Source organism: Nuphar pumila, chromosome 2 (assembly GCF_984573655.1).
Source record: "Nuphar pumila chromosome 2, dmNupPumi1.hap1.1, whole genome shotgun sequence".
Taxonomy (NCBI): Eukaryota; Viridiplantae; Streptophyta; class Magnoliopsida; order Nymphaeales; family Nymphaeaceae; genus Nuphar; species Nuphar pumila.
In genome coordinates this window covers 137,707,941-137,733,280 of record NC_143250.1, presented here as the reverse complement: position 1 = coordinate 137,733,280, position 25,340 = coordinate 137,707,941, and the positions used below count along the sequence as shown (strand labels likewise).

The 25,340-nt window shown below is 34.2% G+C and overlaps 1 protein-coding gene across 2 annotated transcripts; it reads right to left on the bottom strand.

Annotated features, from left to right (window-relative positions):
- Positions 1–10,836: 10,836 nt before the first annotated feature.
- LOC149847275 (3-isopropylmalate dehydrogenase, chloroplastic-like) lies at positions 10,837–25,137 on the bottom strand. Of its 2 annotated transcripts, none has more exons than XM_089998367.1 (8): positions 25,037–25,137; positions 23,161–23,406; positions 12,738–13,058; positions 12,502–12,663; positions 12,347–12,421; positions 11,983–12,092; positions 11,842–11,914; positions 10,837–11,237 (listed from the first exon to the last, which is right to left on the bottom strand). In XM_089998367.1, exons 2-8 carry the CDS (start codon positions 23,326–23,328, stop codon positions 11,046–11,048), a joined length of 1,101 nt encoding a protein of 366 aa, XP_089854493.1. In that variant the 5' UTR covers positions 23,329–23,406; positions 25,037–25,137; the 3' UTR covers positions 10,837–11,045. The 2 variants fall into 2 exon arrangements, with proteins under 2 accessions (XP_089854493.1, XP_089854494.1); XM_089998368.1 differs by having other exon boundaries at positions 11,123–11,252.
- Between the last annotated feature and the right edge of the window lie 203 nt (positions 25,138–25,340).

Below are 25,340 nucleotides of genomic sequence, written 5' to 3'. Positions count from 1 at the left end.
GGCCAAAATCTTAGAGTCCTAGTTGGATCAAGACTCTTTTTCCAGAGTCCAGTCGGATCAGGACACTTCTTCAGAGTTTTAATCGGATTAGGACTCTAATCTTTTACAGCTATTTTATCTATTTTCAATCAAATCTTTTAAAATCTTTCAAAATGAGTCAAAAACTCAAAGTTTTAGTCAAAACATACCTTTGTTTGAAGAGTTCTAGTTGGATCAGGACTCTGATCCTGATTTCAATTTTGAGAGAATCTTTCAGAAATCTTTCAATCTGCCAAACTATTATACTTTTATCAAAGAATTTCAAAATGATGAGGTTTTAGCCCAGAGTCCTGATCAAATCAGGACTCTACCCCCAGAGTCATGATCGAATCAGGACTCTATCCAAAATTGATTTTCATACTTCATTTTCACTAGTTTTCAAAAGCTTTGTCCAAATTTCATCATTTGCTTATCAGAAAACCAAAATTTTTAGAGTTCTGATCGAATCAAGACTCTTTCTTAGAGTCCTAATCAGATCATGACTCTGAACCAAAACTTCAATTTCATCCTATTTTTTTTACTGATTTTTAAAAATTCTCTCATTTGCTTTCTCAAAAAATCCAAAAATCTGAGTCTTAGTTCAATTAGGACTCTCTCTTCAGAGTCTCAGTTGAATCAAAACTCTATTTTATTTCAATATTTGTTATTGTTTACACTGTTTTGACAAGTTCTTTCATCTATTTTTCAGAAAAATACCAAAAAAATCTAGAGTTTCAGTCCGATCAGGACTCTGTCCCAGAGTCCTAGTCCAGTCAGGAGTCTGTTTTGAAGTTTGTTTTTACTTCCATTTTCATTCTTTTCCATTTGTTTTTCAAAAATTAGGTCATTTTACAGAGTCCAGTTAATCCAAGACTCTATTTCAGAGTTCTGATTGAGTTAGGAGTCTAACCCTGACTGTATTTTCTGACTTGTTTTACCATTTTCGATGAAATCTTTTTAAAGACTCCTTCATTTGGCTTTTAAAATCCAAAATCTCAGAGTCCTAAAAATCCAAGACTCTAACTCAGAGTTCCAGTTCGCCTGAGACTCTATTTTCAAAGATTTCGAATTTCAATTATTGATTTTAATCTCTTTTCAAAGTTATTTTCAGTGTTTATTTCAAATTTTGCAAAACCTGGTGGGGCCCACTCAGTTGGCGCCACATCCAGAGGAGTTCTAACCCAGTTGGAACTCTATGCCATTTCAAAACTTTTAATTTCAAGTTTGCTTTTGAAAATCTTTTGAAAACTCTCTCAATTTCAAGTTTTAAAATCATTTTTTTGAAAAACTCAAGTAGGGCCCACTCGGAGTGGCGCCACATTTGAGAAAGTCAGGGTTAGCTTAGGCTTAGTCAGTGTCTTGGTTAGTTTTAGAAGTTTAGAAGAGTCAAAATCTATTTTGAAAACTCATTTTTAAAGTTTGGTTTTTAAATTGTTGTTTTTAAAAGTTTTAGTTAAAACTTTAAAAACCCAATGTGAGAAAATGCCAAGTGACACCACATTTGGGGATTTTCTAGGTTTAGCTAGGGGCTAATTAGGACTTAATTAGGATAATCTAGGCTAGGGGTAGTTAGGTAAACTCACACCTAAATCGCCCCCCTTAGAGAGTCCAAGATTTTCAAAAGTGTTAAAATTTAAACCTAATTTTTTTATTATAAATAGATGCATAAGGGGGGTCGATTTTTCCATCTCTCTCCTATTGGATTCTTGGAGCTTCTCTCTCCTCTCCAGCCCTTCCTCCATTGCAGCAACCTCAAGGTAATTATTTTCTTTAATTTTTAGTTTTTATTTAATATTTTTCATTGTTTTAAGCATGATTTAGCCATTGGCACCATCACCTTCATGGATTAAACCATGGATTCAACCTCAAGAACCTCAAGAACGGTCCAAGAAGATGATCTAACCTGGTTTCACTGTTTTTACAGAGATTCTAATCTGTTGGAATTGATTATTGCATCGATTTTCATGTTATTAACCAATAAAACATGAGATTTACCCTTTTAATGGGTTAAATCCATGGTTTTAAAGGTAAAATCGAATTTCAGCCAATGATTCCCTGTGTTTATTTATTTTTTTACTTATTTATGCTTATTACATGTGTTTTAGCATAGAAATTAATTTTGTTTTGCTGTTTAGTATTTTTTTATTGTTTTCATTAGTTAAAGCATGATTTATTAGTTTTTCCTAGATTTCTGTGTGTTTTTAGTTTAGAACAGTAAAGAGCATGTTATTTCATATTGAAATACTCACTGTAAATTGCTGATTTTTTTATATATGATACATGGATGTGTAAATGAACTACTGTGAAAAAAGCAGAGGTTTTAGAATTCGGGAACCCTTTCAGAAAAATCAGACATCAAATCGGGATTTTCAAGCTTTAAAATCGTTGTTAAAATCAAAAGGGTAACTTGTTGTTATGTTATTTTTCTCATCCAATATCCGATTTGAGATCCGTAAAGTGCTGTGAATTTGTGTTAAGATGATATATTTACTGTGAAATGTTGATAATTTTTTGCCTCTGTTTGATATTTGTCCTCTGTCAGAGAATCTGATTTTAAATTTAAAACTCGTTAGGGTTTACCAAAACCCTAATCAGACTTGTAATGACCATAGGTCTCAAACCACAGATCCGATTAATGATCTGTAAAAAAAGAGTTTCATTATTTTTCTGTCTATGGTTCACTACTAAAATCTCAGAAACTTTTGAATAAGTTTGTTATTTATTTCTGTATTTTCAATCCTAAGTACCTGTTTTAACCCCTGTTAGATTTGTTATATTTTAGTTCAGATTGCCGGAAAGGTTTCTTCCTAACCGAAGATGCTTTTTCTGATCTGTAAAAAGGAAAACCTCTGTTTTTATGTCTAGTTTGCCTCTGTGAAAATTCAGAAATTTTTATGGAAAATTGACCCCTGATTCGGGTCTAACTCTGAAATTGGTTTGTGACCTAGGTTAAAAATAGCATATTTTAGGTTGTTAATGCAATTTTTGGATTAAAATAATGTCAAAAAATTATTTTTATGATTTCAATCTGATTTGAGGGTTATAACAAGTGCAGGTACCAATTTGTATGAGTTTTAGAATCCGTTTGATGTCTGAGTTGATCAAATTTGAAAACAGGGTCCCTGAAAGATCCAAAAACACTGCCAAAATCATGATATTTGAGATATTTCTTGATTTTTGTGTGTAATTTCATGTTTTTAGGGTTTGTTCATGTTTAGAATCATATTAAGGTGTTTCATGTTTGATTTTGTGTTTATTTCAATCATAAATCCCAAGTTTTTACCAAAATTTATTTCAAAAAACCCTGATTTCAAGGCCATAATCTTACTATCAGAGGTAATTTGGTCATTTGACCTAAATTTCGAAATTCAAAACCCTAATTTTCACATTTTTAATCATTTCATGTCATATTTGAGTTAATTTATCATTATTTGTATTTTAAAAGTTGTATTTTACAAAATATCTTTCTAAAAACCCTAATTTCACAGCCATATTCTTGCTATCAGGGGTATTTTAGTCAATTTGACCCAAATTTCGAAATTTCAAATTCCATTTTCATATTTATTCTATCTTATTTCATATTTTATTAAGTTTATATAAGGGAATCATATGGAAAATGGTTTATATCTAGCAAAATCCAGTAATTTCTAGATATTACTGGATAAATATAGAAAAGCCAACATATCTTCACTAACCAGTTTTCTAGTTTTGCAGGGATATTGAAGACTTTACTTTCTTTTAATTTTCAGTCATTTAAATTCAATTAGTGAAGTAAATTGTAATTAATTTTGGAATAAGAATTTTAATTCCTGCATAGAATAGGATGCATTGCATATAGTTTTAAATTTTGATATATAACTGTCATGTATGCCAATTCATGCACATTTTTTTATCTACTATGGTCTACACGAATGGTACATGCACAAGCTCTTATGGAGTTGACAAACTTGGTGAAATTTGTATTTATGGCCATAGTCAGAATACGAATGATACCTAGATTTGTAATCTTCGTATTAGCCACATTCAGCCTACACTCTTAGGCTAATTTCAAAATGCACTGCATTTCTCAAAAATACAAAAAGGATTTCCTCAATTCCTCAAAATCAAATCTTTCAAATCCATATTCATTCAATTCATTCATTTGCAAATTCCAATTTCAATTCAAAGAAATCGATTTTCTCAAAATTTTCTAAGTCTTATTCAGAAATTGATTTTCTCAAAACTCTAAGTTTTCAAATGATATTTCAAGTATTTTTCAAAGTTCAAAATTCGATTTTCCAAGTTATAGCTTCAATTTCTAAGTTCTAATTCAAAGAGATCAAGTTTTTCAAAGTTATTTGAAATTCCTCAGAATCGATTTTCACAAAACTTCAAGATTTCTTCAAAAATCGATTTTCACTTTCTTCAGAAATATTCTCTCACTAAGCTCATGAGTTTCCAAGTGTTATCTTTTCCAAGAATTTCCAAGTATTTCAAATATTCAAAGCAAACATCATGTTTTCAAATCTGCATTTTTCAGAAAGCCATAGCACATGCTTGATTCTTTGTGCATTTAGGAAATAGAATATGATTTAGACAAGTTGAGCAAAGTTAAGCATACAATTGATCCTTGGTTCAATTACCCCTGGTAAAGGCGCCAGGAACAGTTGAACCTCATACCGACAGGCGAGTCCCATTCTTCACAATTATCCCGCATTTTAAAAACGGAGGCGAGTTATTTTCAAAATTCTTTTTCAAAGGTTAGTTTGACTCGCAAAAGTAAAAATTTTGCGATGATAACACTACCAAAAGGCAAAAAAAATTGGCTTGGTGCAGCAAAACCAAATTCCGTCAATGCAAGCAAGTAGGTTTTAAAATAAAAGAATTCAAAAGTGATAGGAAACCCTGGATCAATAAATGAAAAATTACAGCAATGTCCTTATAAAATTGTGTGATTTTTGAAATGCCTCACAATTTACCAAAATCTTCATACATGAAATTTCGATTCTCAACTTTTTTAGGATATTTTTATCCTTCTACTCTAGCGAACCTGCTAATGTTCCCGTGATAGATACATACATTGTACAAAACACACAACATCTCAATAACAAGGAGATTCACATGAGTCGTGGTCCAAATGAAATCCACGTAAAGTATTTGGGAACTTGGTTAACTTGAATCATAACGCAGAAGATCGCAACCTTCGTACAAACTTTTTAGAATTTAAAAGTTAGAGCTCAACATGTTCACTCCATACATTTGTGGCAATCTTGACATTCACAAAGACGTCATGTGAATTTCCTATAACTAAAAACTCACTTAAAGTTAAGATGTACATTCATAAATTTCTGTACAAAATTCATAAATATTAGTTAAGAATGTCATTACCTTCGCATGTTTATTGATTGATTGCATATCCACATCATATATTTGCGAACATCATGACCTTCACACGAATATCATGTAAATCTACTTTAACTAAAAACTCACGTAAAGTCTGTGTACGTTCACAAATGTGTGTTGACATTTGCAATCATGTGTTGTGAACCCCCTTACCTTCGCATGCTTACTTACTGATTGCAGATTCACATCACACATTTGTGAACGTCATAACCTTTGTAAGTATACTATGAGAACATCCTTTAACTAAAACTCCCATAAAGTTTAGATGTACAACTTCAAATGTGTGTCCTAACTTTCAAAAACATGTGTTGCAAACCTCTTTCACTTTTGTTTATGATTCATATATAGTCATTGATTCTTTTTTTTTTTTATTTCTCATTGTAACCCTAACATTTTTTCCTTTAGAACCCTAACCTTTTTCCCTCTCTCCTTGCAGTGAATCATGTGCAATTTATTTTGCAGCATTCCGATGAGGTTGCACTAGTTTTTTGGTCAACTTTCTCGTTTATGCAAATGTCAAGAGGACATCCACAAATGTATGGTGCAAAAGTAAGGGCATTTGTGAATGTACTCGAAAACTTAATGTAAGTTTTTAGTTAAAGGAGGTTTGCATGATATCCACGTGAAAGTCATGACATTCGCAAATGTGTGATGCAATCAGTCACTAAACATGTGAAGGTAAAGATATTTGCAACACATATTTGTGAATGTCAAACAAACATTTGTGAACATACGTCTTGACTTTAAGTGAGTTTTTAGATATATGAGGTTTGTGTGACGTTTGCGTGAATATTAAAACTGTCGCAAATGTATAGAGCAATCTGTAGAGCTTGAACTTTTATATTCAAGAAAGTTTGCACCAAAGTTGCGAATCTCAAAAGATTTGTGCATTTCACATGTGAATATTCTCTGTCAAGATTCAATTTCACTAGGTTTGCAAATACTTTATGTTGGTTTCATTAGGTCTACAAAATGTTCATGTGAATATGCTTTTTATTGAGATGTTTTGTACTTCATACAACTTAGTAAACATCAACAAATTTGCTAGAGTAAAAGCGTAAAAATGTTTTTAAAAAGTCAAGAATTGAAATTTTGGGTATGGGAGGGATTTTGGCAAATTGTGAGACATTTCAAAAATTGTACCATTTACAATGATAGTATGATCATTTTTGGATCAATAAAAAAGTGGTCCCTTGATGTGGTTTAGGTGATTAGATCTTTATATGTTATTAGAAAATAACATAGAAAAAGGAATGGAAAGAAAAGTGACTATAAAGAAGCAACAATTCTCTCTTCTTAAACAACCTACATCGTCTATTACCATTTTAGGCCCAAGTTGAAACAAATAATCATGTTAAAGATTTGAAAAGTGATCGTATTGTATGGGGAAATGACATATTTTTCGAAATGCTCCACAAATTCAGAAATCTGCCCAATGTCTAAATTTGCAACTAACCAATTTTTTAGAGCATTTTTACCCTTCACACTAGCGAACCTCCAGAGGTTTGCACACTACCATGCCAATCTCCTTAAAGTAACTAATCATCAAGAAGGTCACAAATGTATGGTGGCATTCACATATGTATATACAGAGAACGACGTTCGTGAGCTACCATGTGAATCTCCTTTAAGTAACTAATCATCAAGGAGGTCAACAAATGTGTGAGAACATTCACATATATATACTACAATATTCATGAGCTACCATGTGAAAGTAAATGATCATTAAGAAGGTCCGCAAATGTGTGGTGACATTTACACACACACACACACACACATATATATATATATGACATTCACAAGCTACCATACAAATCTCATTTAAGTAAATGATCATCAAGGAGGTCCACAAATGTGTGAGGACATTCACACACACACACACACACACACACACACACATATATATATATATATATATATATATATAGTACGACATATATATATATATATATATATATATATATATATATATATATATATATATATATATATAGTACGACATCCATGAGCTATCATGTGAATCTCCTTTAAGTAACTGATCGTCAAGGAGGTCCAAAAATATGTGGTCATTTGTAAATATATAGAACGACATTCACGACTACCATGCATATCTTTTTTAAGTAATTGGTCATCAAGGAGGTCAACAAATATGTAGGGATGCATATATATAGTATGTACGGCCGTATAAATCTTTTTTAAATAACTGATCATCAATAAGGTCTGCAAATGTGTGGTAACATTCACATATATAGTACGTCATTCATGAGCTACCATGTAAATCTCCTTTACGTAAATGATCATTAAGGAGGTTCACAAATGTGTGGTGACATTCTTATATATATTATATGACATTCGTGAGTTACCATGAGAATCTTTTTAAGTAATTGATCATCAAAGAGGTATATAGTACAACATTCATGAGCTACCAAGAGAATCTCCTTTAACTAACTAATCATTAAGGAAGTCCATAAAAATCTCTTATCCCATTATTTGGATCTTCAGATACCCTCACTAGTACATTTAAGTTGTTAGTTTGACTATCAGTTGCTTAAAGAAGATTCACATGGTTGCTCGGAAATGTCACACTATATATATGTGAATTCCACCACACATTTATGAACCTCCTTAACGATCAATTACTTAAAGAAGATTTGCATGATAGCTCACGAATGTCATACTATATAAGTGAACGTTCTCACATATTTGAACCACAAAAGGTTCATAAGTGAGAAGGGTAAAAATATCCTAAAAAAGTTAAGCATTTATAAATTTGGACATGGGGCAGATTTATGAAATTGTGAGGCATTTTGACAAACATGTATTTTTTCCCATATAGTACAATTGTTTTTTGTTCAAGATTCACCACAACTCTAATTGAGTTGCAATTTGTAATCTAAATCACTTTTCATAACATTATTTATAGAGAAAATGATAGGGTTTTGAACTCGGTTACCTCTAACTGAAAGTTATATGATCTAACAATAGCTGGTGACATAAATGTGTGATATATCTTATATATATATATATATATATATATATATATTAGGAGTAATAGTGAATGACATTTTGTCCACTGTTATTGTAATGCCCCAAAATTTTAAACTTGAATCCCAAAATCAATTTTTATTATTTAGGGTTATATTTTTTTAATTTTATTTTAATTAAACATCATAAATATCAATTTCAATAGGATTTAAACATGTTAATCATATCAAATACACATACATCATAATCTGGATATATCGAACATGATCTTTACGATTACGAACAAGATTTCGGTTTCTTTTGAGAACTTATTTTTGGCAAAAACCCTTTTCAGGGTTCCTTAGACCACCAAAACCCCCGAATATCAGTCTAAACACAAAGCTATGGCTGATAACACATCAAATACATATCTATAAATTTATTCCAGCATGTAGGTGCACCCTCGATGCTACGTACATACACAAGTCTAAGGTTTCCTACCTGAAATTTGACATAATGAAAAAATTGTCGGATGTTCGATGTTGGTGCGTAGCTTCACCACCCTCTTGTTGTAGCTTTAATGGTTGTGACACATTCACATGAATATGGTTCTCTCTTAGGGTCATGTGTAACGCCCCAAAATCTTAACTCAGAATTTTAGGAAAAATTTGAAAATTTTGTTTTAAACTTTAAACAACGAAAAACAATATTTTCATGGGGGGTTTAAAGACTCTGGAGCGGGTTACAAGTATAAATTAACAACATAAATTCAAAGAACTTGCAATTACACAAACACTTGGGATCAAAATGAAATAAAATTCTAAGTATAGACCTAGATCCTCAGAGGTCCTGGTTCTCGACGCCACCCCTGCATCTCATTATCCACTGTCTGGCATGTCAATCACCTAAAATCTCTTTAAAAGGTGAGACTCATGAAATCCTAGTAGGTATACACCAATCTTAGGTAATTATATAATATTAAAATATGCATTTTCATACAAGATGTCATAGTTTATATATAATAGTTAATAGAAAATAGTATGACATGTTTCAAAGTTAATAACCATAAAGAAACATACAACTTCATTCAGAATATAACTATGCACGCATATTTTTATTTCAAAACTGAGTGAATAAGAATTTTTGTCCTCTTGATTACAGTCCCCTCTGGCATGTGGAAAAAATGATCACCTTAAACAATCGTGACATTCTGAGGGTATACTATTCATGACTTGTAATTTTACACGGGTGTTGAACTGAGCTGGACCCAAAGCAGGCAGTCTGTGACAGAAAAAAAAAACTTGTTATAGCATATACACGATATAGGATGCATCATGAGCTAGTTGCAGTAGTTGAAAACCAATCAACTAAGACACGTTGATAGCCTCAATCTCATAACGTTTGAGTGACTGGAGACCATTGAGACACCTTGCTCCCATAAAATATGATATTATCACTCGAGGTTTGTACATCTTACCTCTTCAGGTAGACCACAGATCTCAATGAGTTACATGGTTCTTATTATGAGATCTTATTATTTTATGTGCCTCATATCATTAGGCGATTCAGGGTTCAGTAATCCCAGTATCCCTCCAGAGTAATTATGATTCATTCATAGGTACCCAACTTTTCTCGAATGCTTTTAGCTCATACAAGCACTTTGCCTGTGAAGGCTATCATAACATTATATGTGTATCTGTGTATTCATGGTACCGTGTCCTCTTTTGCACCTCACGGGTTTGTATCAACTCAAGCTCGTGTATGAGACAACATAAGTATGTGTAAGCTCATATTATACCACATGTCATACACACCACATGCCCAATGACACTTTACAAGTTCTTTGAACCGTCAGCTCCAATATCAGCCAACATACCTACATACAAATCATGCATCATTTCATATGTCAAAAAGAAAAGACATAAAATCTCATTTTCTGTCCTGACTGGTAACATGAACCTTGAGCTCCATCGCAAGCCATGCATACATCATGTATCACCATATATATATATAACATCACAAGTCTTTGGTAGCACCTCCGTGTGGTATCAATGATTCGAAACTCAGAGGTGCAACTTGTTTCGACTCAATTTGACACCATACATACCATACATGTGATGTACATGTTTTATTTAACAAGGATTGGCACTTAGATCATGTTTTTTTGTAAAAAAAAAAGGTATTTTGATGCCAAAAAAAATTACAGTCGTTGATTTTTTAATTTGCCACCTACTCAAACTCATTTTCAATTCTATTAGCATCAGCAGTAAGAGTGCAAAATGATGGGGTATAATCAGACATTGATCTGAATCTAGCATGTTATTTTGGAAGGATGATTTTTGAAAAAGTTCATCATGAACGGATGGTTACAAAATATCATACACCGTTATTTGGGAAGAATCTCTTAGAAATCTCTCTCTCTCTCTTTCTCTCTCTCTCTCAAGAACAGAGGAACAAAAAATAAAGAAAAAATAGGTAAAAAAAATTTGAGCTCCCAAGGATCAAAAGTGAGAAAGTTACAAGGAAAGCAGAGTCATTTACACCAACAAAAATTTTTTGGACCATGCAAATCTAAGCAACATGGGGCCAATTTCTTGCACCCACAATCCTTTCATGCAGATGAGTTGGTCGTGCCAAACTTATTCGGAAACACCAGCCAGTAAGCCATTTTTCTGAGCACATCAAATATTGTTGCAAATTGCCTCTGTGAAATCGGATGTTGATGCAGTGCCCCCAAGATCTCCAGTCCTGCACTTCCCTTCAGCAATAGTCTTGAGGATAGCACCCTGAATTTTGTCTGCTTTGTCATGGAGCTCCAAATGCCTCAACATAGTGACTGCACTCAATAGTAGAGCCGTAGGATTTGCAAGGTTCTGCAATCATCGTCCCTCAATTGAAAAAGAACAAGAAAAGAGAAACACACCCAGGATATATAATCAATATTGTCATGCACCATTGCTGAAGACTGACATTCAATGTTAAGCTCATATATCTTGTTGCCTATTGCAATTTAATAATAAGTTAGTTTTCAAGAATTTCCATAGAAGAATCCAATCAAAGTTTAGAATAATGGTGGCTTTTCAAAAAGAAGAATTTGAAGCGATAGACTGAAAGGTGACCTGGTGAACAGAGCAACTTGGATACCATGGACTAGCGAAATGTAACACACTCATTATCGCAAGTTGACGACAATAAAATCACATTGTCTGTCTCTAAAAGTGCTCTCCCAGGTGTCCATTTCCATAAAAAGAAAAACTCAAACCCTCGGCATAGTCTTGCCAAAACATATCCAGATCATAGTGGTGAACATAAATATGACACATGCAGTGATAACCAGACTGCAACTATATACTTTAACTTGGATCGCCCAAGTTAGAAACCAAGCTACTATGGATATGAAATGGAACTTTTTCAACACTAAAGAAACATGAGATGCAAGGCTGATGCCTAATTCGCATATGAGAGAGAGAGAGTCACCTTTCCAGCAATATCAGGTGCTGAACCATGCACAGCTTCAGCAAGCGCAATACCTCCCTCACCAATATTACAGCTGACAAAATTTAATGAGCTTTGGAATTTGCTACATCAGCGAAGACATAATTAGAAAAAATTACATACCTTGGTGTCAAACCCAATCCCCCTATTAATCCAGCACAAAGGTCACTAATTATGTCCCCATAAAGGTTTGGCATCACCAATACATCGAAAAGAGCAGGATTTTTCACAAGCTGCAAGTGCAAAATCATTAGGTTAAGCTCAAGGTGAGACACAGAATAGAAGTGAATACTAAATTTAATAGAGAAGATCCAACGTTCAAGAGATATCTAAAGTTGGACTACAATTTTGGGAAATTGCGATAGCTATAGGATAACTTAATGATTTAAATAATAAGTTTTTTTTAGAAGAATTCAAGAAGATTAAATAGAAAGGAAACAACATTCTTCTTCCTATCATCATAGAAACAGTTAATGTTATAGGTTACCATCATACAGCAATTATCAATGATGACTTCCTCATAATTGATCTCAGGATATTTGTCTGCAACCTCCCGGCAGCACTGCAGACGAAGACTACAATTAATGTAGAATTTGCAAGAAACGAAACTGTATCAAAAGTAGAAATCAGAGACAAATGTACCTTAAGAAAAAGTCCATCAGTCTTCCTCATGATGTTGGCTTTGTGTATGGCAGAAACCTTTTGCCTTCCATGGGTTTTCGCATAGTGAAAAGCATACTCGGCTACCCTCAGACTTGCCTGCCGAGTAATGATCTTGAGGCTCTCGACAACTCCTCTTACAACCTGATTAAGAGGTGGAAAAAAAAGATCAATGATGAGACATGATTCCAGGTAAATGCAAACAAAAGAGAGGTTACCTGATGCTCCAAGCCACTGTACTCCCCTTCTGTGTTTTCACGAATTGTCACAAGATTAACATTATCATATCGAGTTTTATAGCCAGGAAGACTGTAGCAAGGTCTAACATTGGCATATAGACCAAGTTCTTTCCGCAAGGTAAGATTCAATGACCTATGTCCTTTTCCAATTGGTGTGGCCATTGGACCTTTTAAGCCAACACCATTTCTTCGCACCGATTCTAAACTTTCCCAAGTCAGAAAGCTTTCAGTTCTATGATCAACTTTGTCACCCACAAAATGCTCCTCCCATTCTATCGGCACCTCAGCAGCATTAAACACCTACATTAGTAAAAACTAGCCTGAGAATCAACCCAAAAATTCATGCACTAATTAGCCTTGTATTATGAAGAGAAAATTAGAATTTTGTTTACAATATCAAATTATAAGTTCATTCCAGCATAAAATTTTAACTAAAAAAATGGTTTCAATGTAGTAGCCATAGCATCCGTATGGAAACAAAAACAGTAGCCATAGTAGGTTATAGATGTAAAGAAACCAAAATTGACTTAAACATGCAAAAGTACCCATCACTCATGGAAATTAACAACGCATTTCATAAGTATCAGTTCCTAGACCAATTTCTTGATACCCAGACACTTCTTAGAATGTATAATTTCCCACCTCATCGATTATAGGAAAGTCACTCACAAATGCCACTAGTATTAGACAACCTTCAGTAAATGTGCACAAGCCAGAATTTTCAACTAAACCAAAAACTAGTATCAAAACAAAAAACTACTGTCAGAACAAAATGAACTCTTATTAACCAAGAAAAACAAGTAATGCCAACTCCATAACATTTTTTAGAAGAAATAACATGTTCCATTTAAAAGATGACCTTAGAAGGTTTTATCTGTCATTTCTTGCAATAATGACCATACTTTAATACCTTACCTGGACCTCATTGAATGTATCTTTACCAACAAATAATGAAAAAATCAAGAAAAATAACCAAAGTTCCCAAACACCTTAAAAATGAAAAAATATTAACCTTCCTCATCCAAAATCATCCACAAAATAACTAAAATCAGGAATCCTAGAAAGCACCTAAATTAACTAGCATGATTCCAATCTTAAACAACTGTATAATCCTCATACAACCACATTTCAACTCATTCCCAAAGATCAACATTAAGCAGACCTGAAGAGTTTTACTTGCATTCATAATAGTGAATTCACAAAGTATCTTAATAAACATTTAATACAAAAGATATTCTTACTCTAGTTGTCTGGCCAGTTAAGACTGCAAAATAAATGATAACCTAAAAAAAACTCCCTAGACCTACATCACATGGCTACAAATGAAGTTACAGGTTATAACAACCGAATGTCTGAAAGATTGGTGCGCCTAAGCAGGGGATGTGATCACGTGCTTGTGCACACCCACACCCACATACACACACTGTTGTCACTTTCATCTATACCACAAATATGCTACAGTTGATCCCACAGACTTGGGCAAAATTGGTCATGTCAACTTTAACAGTCCAAACTATGGAGAAGTTGAAAACCGCACATTAACAGTGTGATTTTGACCTTTCTGAGGTACTCGTTAATGGACAGCTCTTTGGCATTTCAAGAGTACTCATGCTACACGGGTACTTTGGCATGTCACAGTCTTCCAAATTACATGGCTCTTAACTCAGTTCTACGCTACTTCTGCAGCTCATAATTGATACACCAAATTTAAAAGCTGTGAAATGAAAACATGAATAACAGATTAAAAAGCAACAGATACATCAGGATAAGTCAATTTACCCATGCTTCTGTTAAATTGTAATTCATAAGACAATGTATTTTCTATATATATTTTATATGTATAAAAGAAGATACATGTACATATATATTTCATATATATGTACATGTATCCATCTACTTATATATATAATATATATTTCTTTCTTGTATTAGCTGTGGAGGTATTTTAGTCATTTCAAAATTTTATGCATATTCATGTCTTTGAATATGATTGTAATTCTTCCTTTTTTAATTTTTCTTATTTTTGTAATTTTTCATTTTTATTTTTTGTTCTTTTTTATGTACTATTTCTATACACAGTCAGTAGCTGCAGTGCACAATTCGAAATAAGAGACGTTGGGCTGATTCCCAACAGCTCTAATTAGAGCCGTTGGGCATAGCCCAACAACTCTTTAAGAGTTGGTAAGCCTTATAAATAAGGGATGTGTGAGCCCATTGTAAAACAGTAATACAGTGAGGAGTTTTGTTTCCTTAGGTTTATAAACACAGTGCATTTGCTGCATTTCTTTCCCTTTGTGGTGTAAAGCATTTGAATGCTATTTCATGTCTTGAGTATTTGAAGTATCAAGTTATTTGAAAACTTGATTGTTTGCAAGGATTTTTCACATGGTATCAGAGCGAGGTTATTATTGAAGAAGAAAGGTGATTATTGAAGAAGATCATGTGCCTCGAAAGGCGTACACCTACCTTTCTCTTAATCCTTGGAGTGAAGACTCCTTGCAATATATATTGAAAGAATCATACCATATCAAGTAAGCTCTAAAGACTCGTTTGTGGTAAGATCTTCTTCACTCTATATTCCTTTCTTCTCAAAATGGGGGAAAAAGACTCTCACTTCTCTCTTGGGTTCAAACTGAATGGCTCAAATTATCATGTTTGGGCCGGTAATATGGAAGCGCATATTAAGGGTAAAGGGCTTTGGGGGTATGTCCAAGGCTCAATACCGGAACCAAAACCAATAATTACTTTGGTAGAAAGAAGAGATAAAAATTCTTGAAGGTGAAAAGAGAATCAAAGCGCTTGAAGACTATAGTAAGAAACATGAGGAATGGGAGATGAGAAATTTTAAAATCTTATCATGGATCTTCTCATCCGTTGAAACAAGAATCAATGCCAACATTATCAAATTCAAAAAAGCCTCTCAAGCATGGCAATATCTTGAAAAAATGTACACCTCAAGAGACTTGTCCCATAAGTACTATCTTCAAAAAAGGGCCTTGACCTTCAAACAAGGCGAAATGACTATTAGAGAGTATTTCGCAGAGTTGTCCTTTATTTGGGATGAGCTTGCCATGCTTGAGCGCAAATGGAGTGGTGAAACCATTGAGCTTAGGCATAAATCGCTTTTTCAACTTTCTAAATGGGCTTAGACCCGAATTTGAACAAATACGATCCTCTCTTTTATCCACCTTTACTTTCTCTTCTCTTGAAGATATAATTACTAAATTAAGTGGGGAAGAGACTCGTATGAGTATAAGCAAAAATAACCCAAGTGTTCTTGCAACACCTTTCAACCAAGAAGAGGTATTAATGTCGTTTCAAGACTAGAAAACAATTTGAGAACCTACAAACCTCTCCACTTCAAAAATCAATGAGCAAGGGAAAATAGTAGGCAAGGTGAAAAAAGAGAGTATAGCAAAATTATGTCACTTTTGTAAGGAACTGGGGCACATTAAACTGGTTTGTCCAAAATGGAAGAAATTGCTAGCCATGACTACCACATCCCAACCCCAAAAGGAAGAAAGTTCATCTTCTTCCAATGGAGCTCTATCTTTGCATCAAATTGTGGAAGCGCTTCAACCTCTTCTCAAGGGGGGTAATTTTTGGAGTTGCCATATCAAGTTTCTCTTCTCCCGGTAAGACTTCTTGGCTCTTAAATTCAGGTGTCTCCTTTCATATGTCTCCAAGTATTTGTTCATTTTCCGAATATTCAAAAAATTTCTCTCTATCTTTTGTTTCAACAACGGATGAAACTTCTCTTGAAATCAAAGGAATTGGAAATTTTGAAAAACAAGGTTTTTTTTTATCTCAAAAATTAGATTTATACCAAAATTAAACTTAAATTTGCTTTCGGTCTCTCAACTCTCGGACCATGGATGTGATATAAAATTCTCATATGATAAATGTTGGATACAGGATCGCCAGTCTGGGAGGTTGATTGGAAAATGCTCTAGGAAGGGAGATCTATACTATGTTGACTTCTTCAAATTTCAAAAAACCCTTTTTTGTAATGTTGTCCAACATAAAGATATTAATGTATGGCATAAAAGGCTTGGACATCCCAATATAGTTAAAATTTCTTATTTACCTTTTGTTAAACATCTTTGTAAAAGTGATTTTACTTGTAATGATTGTACTCTTAGAAAGATGAGAAGTTTATCTTTTAATCAAAGATCTATGTTTACAACAAGACCATTTGAAATTGTCCATTCAGATGTATGGGGACCGACACCTATTTTATCAAAAGAGGGGTTTTCGTATTATGTGATTTTTGTTGACGATTACACTAGATATTATTGGATATTTTTTCTTAAGCACAAACATGAGGTTTTTACGACATTCAAAACATATTATATGATGATCAAAAACCAATTTAATGGTGACTTGAAAAATTCTTAGAACTGACTCTAGAGGAGAATACTTATTAAATGAATTCAAAAGATATCTTGAAAGTTATGGTATTCTCCATCAAAAATCTTGTTCGAAAATACCTCAACAAAATGGATTAGCCGAAAGAAAATATAGACATATTATTGAAACTACTCGAACCCTTCTCATTTCGCAAAACATAAAAAAAAAAATTTGAGCCGAGGCAGCTCACATTTGTCTATCTCATAAATTGGCTTCCATCCAAAAATTTAAACAAAATTTTGCCCTTTGAAATGTTGTACACAAAAGAACCTGATTATAATAGGTTAAGAATTTTTTGATACAAATGTTTTGTTCTTACGGACAAGAATGATAAGCTTTCACCAAAAGCTATCACATATGCTTTTCTTGGTTACTTTGAAACTCAAAAGGGGTTTCGATGTTACGATATTAAAAACGACAAATTATATGTGTCCAGAAATGTGAGTTTTCTTAAAAATGTTAGTGGTTTTGAAAGATGTGAACCTCATGAAGAAAATATGGATTATTTCTTTTTATTTGAGTTATTATCTAGAAATGATGATGAGTTCCCACATAATGACTAGTGATAATGAAGTTGGGAAAAATAACTCTTTATTACACCCACCTACCTATCAACATATTGATGAAGAAACATCTAGAGATCCTATCACATATTCCCATAGAGATAAAAATAGTTTTAAAAGTGCAATAAAAAAATATAACGAATCTAGTGGAACTACCTCTTCAAATGAGGAAAATCCATGAAGAACTGAGAGAAATAGAAAAGTCCTTTCTAGGTTCATTTCTTATGATTCATTCACATCTAAACATAGACCTTGCCTTAGTGCCATTCACTCATACGTAGAACCCAAAAACTTTGAAGAAGCCAAAAAAAGTATTGAATGTATAGAAGCTATGGATAATGAACTTAGAGCTCTTAGAAAAGCAAAGACCTGAGAATTTCAAGATCTTCCTAAGGGTAAGAAAACCATAGGGTGTAGATGGGTCTTTAAGGTCAAAACCAAGGTTGCCAAACTAGGAAGAGAAAGCAAGAAACAATATGAAAAGCGAAAGCAAAAAGCGAGGCATTTTAAAATTTATAGAAAGCGGAAAGCAAAGTATCAATTTAAAAGCGAAATATTAAAAAAAATGAAGCAATATGGTAATTGAATAAGAATCGAACAAGAAACAAATAAAAACTAAAATAAAATTGATCATTCTTATATTTCGTGATTTTTCAATAAAAGAGTTAAATTTTTGTTAAAATCTAACAATGATGATTACTAATTTAAATAAAGTACATGGAAAGTGAGTGAAAGCATGAGAGAAAATACATGAAAAACATGAAAAGAAACGTGAGAAAAGCATATAGGAAGCATAAACCATGTGTGTGGGAAGCATAGAAGAAGCGTGGGAGAATCGAGATTCCCATGAAGTTTCCAAAGCGAGGAGTATCGCGCTTCCAAAGCGAGTTTCTGAGAAGCGAGTTTCTCACCTACCTAAGAAGCTTCCGGTAACTCTGGTCAAAACCAAGAGCGATGGATCTCTTGAAAGATATAAAGCTTGTCTAGTAGCCAAAGGATAAAGTCAAGAATACAGGATTGACTATGAATAAACATTTGCCCCTGTTACACGAATGGTTATTGTCAGATGCCTTATTACCATTGCTTTTATTAAAAAATGGAACATCTACCAAATGAATGTTAAAAACACTTTTTTAAATAGCGATCTTAATGAAAAAATATATATGGATGCTCCTCCAAGAATGGAGACTCCTAAAGAAAAAATACTTCGTCTCCAGAAAACACTTTATGGACTAAAACAAGCCCTCAAGGCTTGGTATGACATATTTAACTCTATAATGTTAAAAAATGTTTCTCCTCATGTTTTACTGACACTGCTTTATTTGTCAGAAAATCCAACATAGGAATAGTAATATTGCATCTATATGTCGATGATATGCTTAACTAGAAACGATTCTAAAGAAATTAAGAGCATAAAATCTATTTTAAAAGATAAATTTGAAATGTCTAACTTAGGATTTCTGACCTACTTTCTGGGAATTGAAGTTACATACTCACATAGAGGTTATTTTTTATCTCAAACTAAACTTGCTTCTGAGATTCTTGACAGGTCAGGTATTACAGATGATAAAATTTGTAAAACTCCTGCTATAGTAGGAACCAAAATAAAAATTGATGATGGAATTCTTCTCAAAGATCCCACTCCCTACAGACAGCTTGTAGGCTCCTTGATGTATCTAAGTATCACTAGACCAAATATTTCACATGTAGCTCATACTATCAGCCAATTTCAACATGCACCAACATCCGTTCATATGAGTGCAATTATGCAGATCGTGAGATGCATAAATGGATCGTTGAGTAAGGAAGTATTTTTTATCATCTTTCTCTGAATTAAATTTAATAGCTTATACTGACTCTGATTGGGGAGGTGATCCGAATAACCGTCACTCTACCACTGACTTTTGTGTGTTTTTAGGAGACTAAGTAATCTCATGGAGATGTAAGAAACAACAAAAAACATCATTATCCTCTACCGAAGCTGAATACCGAGCCATGACAACTACTACCATAGAGATTGTATTAATTCATCAGCTACTAGAAGATATGAGGATTAATGTAGAAGGGCCCACCAGGCTATGCTGTGATAACAAGAGTGCAATTTATATTGCCAAAAACCACACATTTCATGAGTGGACCAAATACATTGAGATGGACTGCCACTATGTCCGAGAAGCATATCTAAAAGGAGTCATAGATCTTCCATATGCAACTTCAGAATATCAGCTGACAGATTTCTTCACCAAATCGTTGTGCTCTCCGCGATTCAACTTCCTTCTTGGCAAACTTTCAGTCATTATGCAGTAAGTTTGAGGGGGGGTGTTAAATTGTAATTCATAAGACAATATATTTTCTATATATTTTATATGTATAAAAGAAGATACATATATATATATATAATATTTCTTTCTTGTATTAGTTGTAGAGGCATTCTAGTCATTTCTACATTTTACACATATTCATGTTTTTGAATATGACTGTAATTCTTCCTTTTTTAATTTTTCTTATTTTTTTAATTTTACACATATTCATGTTGGCGAATACTTGGATTGTTCAAGATATTCTCCTAGAAAAGAAACCCATAGGTTGTCGATTCATGCCATAAAGTACGTGCAAGGACTCAAAGATGGCCTGAGGAGTCGAGTGCTTGGGAGTAGACCCCAGAGTCTGAACCAAGCTATTAAGATGGCTACACTGTTGTAAGCCGATTGGGACTCTTCGAAGAAAAGCCAACCCCAGAGATTTCAGAAGAAAGATGGCAATGGGAGTAACACCCGAAAGTTCACTGGAGGTCAGAAATGTAAAAACCAAGAGTAATGGAACCCTTGATGTTGGATTTTAAAAACCAAGGGTTGTATGACCTTAAACAAGCTCTAAAGGCTTAGTATGACAGGTTTAATCAAGTTATACTTGATGTTGGATTTCAATCTTGTTTAATTGACACAACCTTGTTTGTTAAGATTTCTGATGCAGGTATTATTCTTCTTCTTCTTTACGTGGATGATATGTTCATCATAGGAGGTGACAAATAAAGAGTTTTCAAAACATATTTGAAATAACTAATTTAGGGTTTTTAAAGTATTTTCTTGGTATATAAGTTTTTTATTTCTTTAGAGGTTATTTACTGACTCAATCTAAATTTTCTTTATATATTGTTATCAGGTCAGGTATTTCAGATGATAAGAAAATCGACACTCCCGAAGTTACAAATGTAAAAATAAAGATTGATGATAGGGAACCACTTGAAAATCCAACACCATACATACAACTTGTCGAGGCTATGTCATATCTCTCAATTATGAGACTTGACATTGCGCATACAATTCATACAACGAGCCAGTTTCAACATGCTCCCACCACTGTTCATGTGGGACCAGTTTTGCATATTATTAGACATATCAAAACTTGTGTTTTTCGAGGACTTTTATTATCTGTTTCTTACTCCTTAGATTTAATTGCTTATACTGATGCTGATTGGGGAGGTTATCCAAATAATTGACACTCAACCACTGGTTTTTGTGTGTTTTTAGGTGACTCAATGATTACATAGAGGTGTAAGAAGCAGCAAAAAGTTTTTTTCTCTTCAACTGAAGCAGAATACTGAGTCATGACTACAACCACTATAGAGGTGGTCTGGATAATGAGATTATTGGCTGACATGGACGTTCAGAGTAAAGGATCATCACGACTATGCTGTGACAATAAAAGTTTCATCTACATTGCCAACAATCGGACCTTCCATGAACAAACCAGACACATTGAGATGGGTTGTCACTATGTATAAGAATAATTCCTACACGACAACATTGATCTTCCCTACGTTACTTCAGAATATCAATTGGCGGATTTCTTCACCAAACCTCTCGTTGCTCCTAGATTTCACTTTCTCTTGGACAAACTTTCGGTTATCCAACCGTAAGTTTGAGGGAGAGTGTTAAAAACAAGTGTGTATATATATATATAGTCATATTATGTAATATAACTAAATAGGAACTAGGAATAGTAACTAGGATTAGTTTTTTTTTTTTTTGGATTTGAACTAGTCAACATATGCTGACCGGTCATAATAGAGAGTCGTTAGGATCCCAACGGCCCCTCCTCTTTGTGTATAAATATGGGCAAATCCCACTTCAATGTATGCTTCTTGCATGTGTTATGATAAATAAAATCAGTATTTTATATCTCTTGTTCTTGATTTTATACCCCTTTAGTGGATGTTTGTGGGTGAACCCTTTTGTGGTTCTTTGAGTATTCTTTTTGGTATTTTAGTGAAATTCTTTTGAGTGTCCATTGTTGGTGACTTAGCGAAAGAACTCATTTCCTTACAGGGCCTAGGCCGTCAAATGGGTGGTCGAGTTTCGATTCCTGCGAGTGTCACTCCCTTGCACAAACCATCCAGCATAGGCCCTGGGGGTGAGGATCCTAGCTCGAAGTTTTATGCCTCTAGGCAGACGACCGTAGGTATGATAGGCTGAGCCAGCGCAACCAGGTCTTCAAGCCTAGACACAGTTTCTTCGGGTGATAAAATCAAATATATATATAAGATCAATCCAGTGCTGCAGAAAAGTAGAAAGCCAGTGGATGGATGAGCAACCACCTTTCATAAGGCAAACAAATACACAACATGATAAACCCCCACACATAGTTCCTATCCAGGTGTTGGCATGAGAATCATACTTTGTGTCAGTGACCTTAGCATACCACGAGAAACTAGAAATGTTTCTTAAATATCGAACAATTTCATTGCTCCAGGTCTCCATGAGAGGCTTAAGCTGGCCCCAATGTGTTGCTTTCTGTTACTATACTTATTGTGCATAAGATATTTAATCAATATGTGTAGAACTAGAACATAATTCCTTTTACTCCATAATCATTTATTTCCAATAATAATTTCTTGTCAAATTGTTCTTTTACAAGCTTTTGAGATTCAAACTTCTCATGGTTGAATTCAATCTTGAAATCTCCCTCTTCATATTTCCTTTTAGTGCACTTGGCGTTGAAGGTTACCAAACAGAACATCACTTTCCAGAAATTATTAATGTCTTTGCAGACATAATTTGGAAGTCCTTTCTTTCCCTTTTATCTACCCAATTCAGCACATTGAATGCTCCAAACAGAGAAGCAGGTTTGGAAACTCAAGTTCATCTAGACAAAGATTGACATCATTTTCAATACTTTTCCAGTTCTACCATATTTCCACATCATAGAAATTGAGCAACATTTGCTATGTTAAAATATGGCTCAGCAAATCCAGGGCCTCAACAAGAAAGCCTCTGTCTATTGCGTCAAACAGATGTACAGGTAAACCCAGATATATACAAGCCATTCTATAATTCCCCAGCTCGAGGTGATAAAATTCATGTTACATTCAGATGTGGGAATAAGAGAAAAAAGTAACACCACAAAAAGGAGAATTCTGGGGCACTGGCCTGTTTAACGGATTCAGCAATCTCGGGGCCGATTCCATCACCAGGAAAGAGAGTTGCTCGGATGGGTGTAGCCGTGGAGGTGATGGAGGAGAGGCCTCGGCTGCGAAGGAGGTTCATTTGGTCAAGAGAAGTGTGTCGAAGAAGGCGTCCAAAGAGCTGAGTAGCCATTGAGGAAGGGAGCCTCAATGGCAGAAGATGGAATATTGGATGTGTCTCCTTCTCCCTCTCTCTTGCGCTCTATCCAATCTGCAAAGAAAAAGCAGAGCTCAAGACATCTAAATAGATGATAAAAGCAAACATCCAATCAAGAAACAATAGTACAAGCTCGCATCCAATCAAATTAAAGATCTTTAAAATCCGAAACCCAAGTTTGCTAAGAAAACATGCATTCAAGAAAATCAAAGTGCATTAAAAGGAGTTCAAACAAAATGATCCAACTTTTATCATAATTTTATTCATCCCATACCAAATCGACCAAACAAAAAAAAAACAAATTTAAACAACTACAGAACCCCCGTCCTCTAAATCCAAAACAGTCCCTTCACTCTTTGGATGTAAAAAAATGTCTGTTCTCCACCTTGAGACAAGAATTGCTCACTCATATGCTTCTGAACATATTTCCTGCCTAAAAAGGGAGCTAATGTCTATGATTAACAAATTTCCAACCTCAATTAATGCAATTGCATGTTTCTTAGTTGCCAATTGAAGACAAAAAGCCAATACATGAAATACTTTCCAGCCTTTATTTGTTACTCTATACCAGTTATGTTCATCCTTCTAGACCACCTTTTCCAAGACCCACAGCCTACTTGATACCAAAACATGCAAGGAACCTGATCTGAAGAAGATCTTGAATTTGAAGCTAATACGGAGATTTCACATTAGGAAAAAGAACTTAATTTTGGACAGTTTGCTTTTTGCTGCTAACAGATCAGAAGACAAAACTTTGGCAAATGCAGGGAATTATATCACATCTTCAGTTTCCAGAGGTAAGACGGCCTGATCGGACCTAGGAAAAATTCCAACCAGCTAGCAGATTTCACACACTTCCATGGAAAGAATAAACAAATAAAATTATACACTTAATAGCTCCTTCAAAAAAAAGTTATAAATACAAGCAAATCAAAATTTTATTTTGTTTGTGTGACGTGAAACCCGAATTGCAAGAGAGAGAGAGAGAGAGAGAGAGAGAGAGAGAGAGAGAGAGAGAGAGAGAGAGAGAGAGAGAGAGAGAGAGAGAGAGAGAGAGAGAAAATTTTCATACGAAGAAAAGATTTTTCTAGTTTGGAACAAATGAGAAAACTGCACCATTTTCTTTTCAACTCAGATTTCCCATTTTTTTTCACTTTCAAGAGGGAGAGAGAGGCATGTCATAAATTTCTCCATCTCGTGAGGAGAAAATTTTCATACGAAGGATATTTCTAGTTTGGAACAATAGGAAAAACTGCACCGTTTTCCTTTCCACTCAAATTTCCCAGCTTTTTCCCACTTGAGAAAGAGAGAGAGATGGTTCTACGAGATTTTCCTTCCTTTTCCTTTTCCCACTATTCGTTTTGCGGATTATAAAAATTATAGATAACGGATCCTTCAAGAAACAATATAAGCAAAAGCGAATCAACTCAAAAGAAACACAAAATTCAATAGAGAGAGGAAATCAGAAAGCTCGGGATCATAGAATGAACACAGCAATTTCAGTAATTTCTGATTAAAGAAGAGCGATAAATCGACTATTAGCAAAGGATCGTCAAATCTATTTCATCAAGATCACATCTGGCCCTTCCACCTCCCTTCTGTGACTAAGCCTCTACGGCCAACGCATGAATTCGCCTCAAAATCCAATTTTCATCCGAGAGAGAGAGAGAGAGATCTGAGGTACCTCTGGATCGCGTCCCCTGTTTTCTTCTGCTGCTTTTCTCTGTGATTCCTTCTTATCTGGCCACGAACTACGAAATCACCTAGAACAACCACAGACTAAAATGATTAATATGCTTTCAGTACTTTTTTTTTTCTATAGAACGTAGATTTATTTGTTAATCGGGCATTTGAAATTCATTGAAAAAATAGGTGGTGAAATGTAATAACAGAAGAGTTGGCTGTTCTTTTGTAAGCCAGCGGTAAGTTACTGTTTTTTTATCCTTTTTTAATTTTCCTAAGGTCAACTACAGAGCATGCCCACTTCA

Coding starts and splice junctions, on each gene's coding strand:
- LOC149847275 (XM_089998367.1), bottom strand. CDS start 23,328: ATGGCTACTCAGCTCTTTGGACGCCTTCTTCGACACACTTCTCTTGAC. Junction 12,664..12,737: donor ACAGTGGCTTGGAGCATCAG/GTAACCTCTCTT, acceptor CCTCTTAATCAG/GTTGTAAGAGGAGTTGTCGA. Junction 11,915..11,982: donor GGATTGGGTTTGACACCAAG/GTATGTAATTTT, acceptor AAATTTTGTCAG/CTGTAATATTGGTGAGGGAG.